General features: G+C 34.8%; 1 protein-coding gene across 1 annotated transcript in view; it reads right to left on the bottom strand.

Annotated features, from left to right (window-relative positions):
- Window positions 1–8,198, bottom strand: part of LOC104277872 (cytoplasmic dynein 2 heavy chain 1-like) — a gene marked incomplete at both ends in the record, with an annotated part of 58,343 nt that overhangs the window by 15,564 nt on the left and 34,581 nt on the right. Inside the window, 3 exons of the mRNA XM_009874657.1 lie at window positions 3,247–3,319; window positions 5,176–5,307; window positions 6,455–6,532. Of these exons, the coding sequence (XP_009872959.1) occupies window positions 3,247–3,319; window positions 5,176–5,307; window positions 6,455–6,532 (283 nt within the window). The remainder of the gene's footprint in view (window positions 1–3,246; window positions 3,320–5,175; window positions 5,308–6,454; window positions 6,533–8,198) is intronic.

Raw genomic sequence — 8,198 nt, 5'->3', positions numbered from 1 at the left:
GAAAATGGAAGACTGTATTATGCTTATAATCAGAAAATTCAATTTCAAATGTTTCTTTTTGTGGATGATGACCACAAGGAAGAGGTACTTGTGATGTGTTCTGATATTTGAGCTATAAACTTTAAGCAAGTTTTGACTCATCAAATATCTCTCTACTGAGTTATATATTTCACTGTTGAAGTATCAACACACAAATATCTCCATATTAATTTAATATAAATTATAAAACACTATCGGTCTCTTCTCCCATGTAACAAGGGATACGACAAGAGGAAATGGCCCAAGTTGTGCCAGGGGAGGTTTAGGTTGGATATTATGAAAAATTTCTTCTTCAAAAGGGTTGTCAAGCACTGGAACAGACTGCCCAGGGAAGTGGCAAAGTCACCATCCCTGGAGATATGTAAAAGATGTGTAGATGTGGTGCTTGGTGAAACAGTTCAGTGGTGGACTTAGCAGTGCTAGGCTGACTGTTGGACTTGATGAACTTAAAGGTCTTTTCCAACCTAAACGATTCTATGATTTTATAATTACATAAAGCATTATTAGAACTTTGTCACTTGCTACATAAGCAATTAGGATATATTGAGAATCTTAAAAACAGATTGTAGACTGAAATTTGATTAGAGGTAAGGTTTTGAAAACGTAAATTTTAAGTTTTATTAACTTTTACCTTTGTGAATAAAATGATTTTGAAAATCTTCAGTGCTGTTTCAAATCCTGTAAAAGATACAGGACTAAAAATATCTATTGTAGACAACAGACAGCAGGGATACAAAAACGAAAAGGAGATCTTTCCGATCTCTAATCAACATTGTGGAACGGGCATCATGCAATGCTGCAGATCATACAGAAGTGCCTAACAGGTGTACAAGGTCATGTAAGGCAAAACCATTGGGTCTTTTAAGTACTGTTATTACTTCCAGTGGAGAAACCCTGGAGACACACACCAGTGGTCACTGCAAAAGGTTTCACTTTAGACTTGTGATCTTCTTACAGACCTCTCTTCTTCACCTGGTTAAATATTCTTAAGCTCTTTCTCCTAAGACAGTTTTGCTGCTGCAACAGGTGCATGAAATACACTACAGTCATGATAACCCAGAGAATGTTGGTTGTATTATTACTTTCAGCAGTGCAAGCTGAAGGCATACAGATTCTTGAGAAGCTTAACTGTTTAGGAGTTAGTTTATCCTACAAAACTCTCTTACCTGGGGTTTACTGCTTGGCCTTGCATTAACTAGGAATAACATAAAACGTTATGACTGGGCAGCAGATGAGTATGTGTATACCTGTAACTTATAATAATGCATTTATGGTAATGATGCTAACTTAAACGAGGTGCAATTGTAAATGAGTAACTACTCAGCAAAATACATTATATTGCTCTTGAGATGTATCATTTAGAAAATTAATACAGTATATGTTTTCTTCCATAAAACAGTTTTGGTTTTAAGAAAGCTCAGCAGAAACGAACTACAGAAAAACTACAATACAGCCCTGTCTACTCCTGGCCATTAGAGCCAGGATTACTTTTAAAGAACTGGAAAAAAGAAATGACTCCAGGGTCTTCAGAGTAAATCAATAAGCAGCCATATTCTAGATAATAACTATGTAGTCAGTGGGAATTCCTGACATACTCTTCTGCATCCACTTTCCATTCTGAAAGAATTTCTTAAATCTTATTATCCAAACTGACATCCTGACATGAGAAGAAAAAGCATATGTGAGAGCAAATGATTTCTCAGAAATTGTCTAAAGTTGGGGGGGAGAAGAGGAGCGTAATCAAAGGGTAAAATAGAAAGACCCAACAAAAAAACACAAAGTTTGGCACCAGGTGCTAAGTTCATACTTTTTATAAACTAATGAAGCTTTCATAAAATCAATAAACAGCTTTTCAGAAAACCTCTGTACTAAAGTAAATGCAGCTAAACCAATTTACAGCAGCTAGAACTTGAACTCAAAGTGCTTGTTAAAATTCCTTCAGCTAGTGATCTGTGCACAAAGAAACAACGTACAAAAATACCAGTGAATCTATTACTACTATTAACAATTCCAATACAAAAAGTAGGAGAGGTTATTGGGTTTTTTTTGGCAATATCGTTTTGGCCTAGATGCAGTGTGACCTGAAAACTCTGGTCTACTTTCTAGAAATTGGTCTGTGAGAATAAAATAGTTGTGTTCAACCTGAAAAGACTTTTTTTCTGTGTATCATGCAAAATCATGATTCATAATATCATTCAAAGTGCACATCTTCACAAATACTGGAATTGTTAAGTACAGCCATATTATCTTGGCAATCAATCTTCCATGTTCATTTTCTATCACATTAACATTACAAAAAAAAAAATGCTACCGCAGGAAAAAAATCTGCCTCGTTCTTATGTAATGCAGAGGGTGAATTTTCATAGAATCATAGAATGGCATAGGCTGGAAGGGACCTTGGAGATCAACTAGTCCAGCCTCCCTGCCATAGGCAGGGACGCCACCTCTCGACTAGACCAGGCAACACATGGGGACCGAGCAGGAATTTTAAAACTACAGAGTTCACCATAATAAGTCACTCATAATTATCTTCCAAATGTGCATTGTGATTAACTGCTAAAAGCCAAAGGAAGACTTTGGTGTACTGTACTTCAATTTTAAGATTATTTGGAATATAAATCCCAAACTTTGGATACAACAGACCCTAGAGAGGAAACAGGCGGATTAGGACAAATAGACAATCACAGCACTGAATCATTCTAAATCATGTGTATTTCTAAACAGGCAGTAAAAATTGCATTACAGCCCAAGAGACTGACAAAAATGACTGAAAATAGAAAACAGTCTTTTGAGATCCAATTTACAAAATCTCAGTGGTTTTGAAATGGTAAATGACATCAAATGAAATCATCTTTTCAGAAAATTTGTGTCTTAAAGAAAATGCTGCAGTATAAAACTTATTGAAAATGAGCTATTGTCCTTTCTTAATTACTCCAGTGTTCAATAATTCATTAAAAGAATCTGACAGATCTTTTATTATATTTTAAATCACTGTGCAGCATAAACCAAATCACTTAAAAAGCACTTTTAAACTACACTTTACAAGCTTTTAAACTATACTTTACAAGCTCAGAATCAACAAATCCATTTACAGCACATTTTACAGCACTTTGAGATTTCATAAGAACTATAAAACAACAGAGAAAAATAACACAAAAAAAATATTTAGTTGTCATGTGGAAACGTCCTGGTGAAAAATTAACTTACCTAAGGTCTTACATGCAAAAAGAGCCATGGCACTCTGCAGTCTGTCTGGTCGGACAGCCTGGACAACTAGTACCTTAAAATAAAATATATTCAGGAGAGATGAATTTATAAACGTATATTTTGACAATTTAAAAAGCAAGACTCTTCTAAGAAGGTACATGCCTTTAAACTTCTCTTTAGAACAGTTATTTTCTCTGAATATATACAGCCATCTCATCACTTCTCTCTGAGATAATCAAACATTCTTTTGTAAGTAGCTAGTTCTATTCAAGAATAAGTAGATCTACGTTAGAAGTTTGAACTTCTTCTACAGTATTTTAGAAAAACGGTGGGTAGCTAGAATGATGGAAAGCAAATTATTTTTATATTGATAGTGTAAATTCTATACATGTATTTAGGCAGTAACATCCTACTGGAATACTAATGTTTCTGATTTCAGTGCAGTAATACAGTAAAATAATCAGTTTTCAAAGAATTTCCTTTGTTCAAGCACACCTCTCAAGTCTTACACCTGACTTCTTTTTCTGAGACATTCTGATTTTCAAATCTCCTAGTTCTGCAGATGCTTTTATTATTCTTCAAAAGAATACAGAACATGAAGAGCAAATCAATTCAGATACAGATTAAATTATCAGTTTCCCTACCAGCAACCTCTTTTTCATTTAACTTCCCGCAAATGTTCAGTGCAGACAACTGCAGGCAACCAATGCAACCTCAGTAGAAATTTGTTAAAATCACCACCCCTTCTCCTACCCCCTTACTTGCAGACCTGTAAACCACAATTCCAAACCTACTGTCACATTCCAGTTTCCACGTCTGGAGTATCTGTGGGGTTTTGTGGAGAAAAATTTTAACTTCACTAAATTCTTAAGAAGTACTACTTTTTAAGCTTGAGATTACCCTAAGTGCTACTTAAACACTAAGTTTAATGTACAGTTTGAAAGAAACTTAGTAATATATAAATCTAGACAGGTAGTTTTAGTACATTTCAACAGAAATGAAACATCCTTAATACTTTCTATGGAAGGAACTAGATACATAACATGCTGATCATTCCATGCTGTATAGAATTTGTATGACAACACATTGCACACATATGAATTGCTCCTCTGCATTTCACCCCATCAAACATGACTCAGGCAAATTCCTTTCCATAATGGTTTATTCTTAAATTCTGTGCATGCTGTTTTAAAAATTCTCCTCCTCCACAAAAGCTCCAAATGCAGAGCCCTTAAGAGACAACCAGCATGAAGCTACATTGTCTTACACCCTATCCGTTCTTCGGGCCAGCCTTCAGTTTGTGTGAAGGGACTTCAAATGAAAAAACACAGCATGACGAGAAAATAATTAACAACACCCTTTCTTCCATAAATGCAAGATGACACTCTTCTCTTCCAGAGAAGAAGGATCCCTTGGTGGAAGAAGGAACTTGCCTCTTCAACATTCTTGGTGAGTTCTTTAATCAGCAAACTTTCAGAAAAACTAGTATTTCATGACTACTTTTCTAAAAAGCAGTGGCTGCTATTCTGTTTTGTGGTTTTCAGTTGCACACTTAATGATTAACTAATGTTGTTTAACAAGCTGACAACTTCTGCAGTAACAAACCAACCATGAAAGAATTTTGCCATCTAGTTCATAAAATTAATTCTTTGAATATTGATAAAGAGCTTGTTACCTTACATGGCATGTTTAGTTGTAACCAATACGTCAACACAAAAAAAAAAAGAGTCAGATACAAGAGAACTAAGTATGTATTATAGACAAAAAGAATAATTCTTAGACTAAAACTAGATAAGCTGTAAGACCATGTCGATACTGTCACTGCTTATAACTTAACCAGGCCTTAAGTCTAAATCCTCAGCATGTAGAATTTACCTTTCAGTATTGAAATCATAATTTTTTTAAAATAATTTAATATTAAAAGATTACCTGCTGAAATAAGGAAATTCTTTTTACAATAGTAGATGGAAAGTTTTGTTCACACACAGAGCTCTGAGAAAAAGAGTGCCACAGACTTTCATCTTCAAAGCAAAGTGTCTGATAGAGACCTGGGAGAGAAATCTATAGAACAAATAATGTATATTTAACAATGAAAAAGAATTGTCGTTCGGACATTGTATATTTTAATTAATTTCCAGACATCACTATGAACTAAAACCTGTAAATACTTGTGTATATCACATAATTCAACTTTATCCTTGGAGTTACAGAACAAAAGGGTAAATTTTAAAATTAATCATTTGTTTATCTATTCCCTGGAAATGCTAAATTTGCATTTGCTCTATATCTTTGTTTTTGAACTTTTACATTCTTTTTAAACTTTGGGCTCTGCCCAACTGAAGTCCTTTCCTTTAATCATGACCAGGTTCTTCTACTATCACAACGTGCTACTCATTCACCCACTTACTTTCTGTTTGTTTGTTTAAATCTCTAAACATCATGCTTGTCACACCATTGTTTCATTTGTTCCTGATCTCCAGTGAAGAGAAAAGTAACAAACTCTGGATTTATCAGCAAAAGCCCTTGATAAAGACCATTCAAGATTTTGCTTCTTGAACCTGAGCTACATGCAAAAGGAAAAAGGCCTAAATGAGAATTTCATGGACCAAGTATTTGTATTTAGTTCCCTTCAGGTTCAGAGGATTCGGAATGGACCAAATAAATAAATTGTTTTTTATTTTACTTTGACATTAATTGATCTCAGCAATAACAAACTCTGAAATATCTTTAAAGATGTGCATAGAAATCTGATAAGTAGAAAACTAGTTTTCTAATTAACATTTTATGGGTTTTGATACAATATGAAGTGGTTTGTGAAAGTCATTATGTAAGAGAAGCCCGCAACATAATATTCTTTGCAATTTTTCCTCTGTATGTTTTCCTGTCTATAGAAATTGTACTACTTTGGGTAGGCTTACAGTATTTTCTAATCTCAGCATGATGATAGGTTCATTCACATGCACTGAAATTCATTGTTACATGGGGTAATGTACATGAAAAGATTCAGAAAAATTAGGTGAAATTTAAAAAAAAAATCAATTTTTTTTCAAGTGGGTATCATGGTTTCTGCAAGACAGAATAAGCAGTTCAAAACAACAAAATATTTCCATCTGACAAATACGTATTTGAATATTCAGGTCCGTATGACTACTTGCTATAAAAACTAAAGGCCTTTTAAATTAAACTCAACCCACCACATGATGTATACCTTTAAAGATGCTACTGCCCAGGCTCGATCCTGTTCTATCCAAGAGGGAATCTGGTCACGAACACTTCTTTGTGAATCCTTATTGAAGCAAGTTATGTTACACAAGTAAGTTACACAAATTTTTGAGAAACACCATATTCATTAACAACATTGCAAACCCCAGGAATATTTCTATGGTATTTTGCTAAGTCCATAAATAGCATAACAAAACAAAAGCTACTGATGATTTCAGTTTGAGATATACTGTTCACGTTAACATTTGCTTAATCATTTGAGCCTGAAAATATTTTAGCATTTAGAGCATCTGAATGGTACGCTCAGCTCTAAGTCATTTTCCATTTCAAAACAAGTGGCCCAAATGACTGGCTCTCTGCAAATGCACTCTGAGCAACTGATTTCAAAAAGTAACTCCATGGCACATATCTGCAGTCACGAAGAAGATGCTTCTTCACACAAAGGGCAATTCTGGGGCAAATCACTAGGCAAAGCATCACTTCTGGACATCACTGCTTTAGTAAAGCTGGGTGACAGCTCTATTTCTCTGCATCTTACATGCCGGGGATAGAGAAAATTCTAAGGATTAACAACATGGTTTAAGGTCTCATGGAATCTTTTTACTCATTATATAATTTTTTATAAACAAATCTTACAGTACCCATTAACCATTCTGACAGTTTCTGTACGGAAGTGTACTTGGATTTCTCAACCATCCAGAAACTGAGAGTAATCTTAAATGTTCAGCAGAAAAAAGGGAAGCTTTCTTGGAAAAGGATGTCTCAGCCATGAGTTATGAAGTCTGAGAAAGAACGAAAGTAGGCAAATCAGAAGCAATTGTAGGAATTAACTTGAGATGGGTTTGAAGTGTACATTTCAGTTAGGATTGGGATTGAATCACGTATGTCCACCGTCTTTTCAAAATCTGTGAGTTATGTATTAGGTGGGGTAGAGGGAGGTCTGGTATTAAATTCCATTATACACTTAGATCTCACATAGTTTGAAAATGATCTAGAGTAAGAAAATACTTTACAATTACCAAGTTCACTGACAGTTAAATGAATAACAGACTCCACAATGATGAAGGAGGACTTCTGTACTCACAATGAAATGTAAAACCTGTAAAGTCATCTAAGGACTAGAGAAACCGCAAATTTAAAGATCTTTTTAGCAACCAGCTACCCAAGTAAGAAAATTTGAGTAACACATTGTGTTTTAAGTGACTTGCCACTTCTGTCAGCATGCATGTGAACACAGTCAGTGTCATGGATATTCTGAAAACAAGGTACTCACAGTGGTCATTGCTTTGTACCACTGGATGTATAAAATACCTTAAAATACCAACTCAAAAGGTTCAAATAAATTGTGAAGTATAAAAACTGCAGCTAAGCCTGATGGAAATAACCAGCCTGATGCTGACTGAAGGAGATGAGGAGATTATCTAAAGAGGAAAAGACTGAGCTCATGATTCCTCATTTGGCACATGTTTCCTAGAAATGCCTTTCAAAATCTTTGTCAAAATACTTGGTTACAGGAAGAGCTAAAGTGGATAAGACTACAGAATGCTTAGCTTTTTTCTCTTCCCTTTGTTACTGGAAGGTTGTTTTGAAAGTATACAGATTCAGTAGAACCAAGGGACACTTAGTAAACTACAGTATGATTGGTCAGGCATGCAACAAAAGCTTCTTAAGCTAACTCTATCACTCAGGAAAACATATAAATACATCTCCAGATGAAGAACTCTGAGTGT

Source organism: Apaloderma vittatum, unplaced genomic scaffold (assembly GCF_000703405.1).
Source record: "Apaloderma vittatum isolate BGI_N311 unplaced genomic scaffold, ASM70340v1 scaffold5318, whole genome shotgun sequence".
In the NCBI taxonomy this organism is placed as follows: Eukaryota; Metazoa; Chordata; class Aves; order Trogoniformes; family Trogonidae; genus Apaloderma; species Apaloderma vittatum.
Note: the sequence above shows the minus strand (reverse complement) of the source record. Positions and strands in the feature narration are given on the sequence as shown.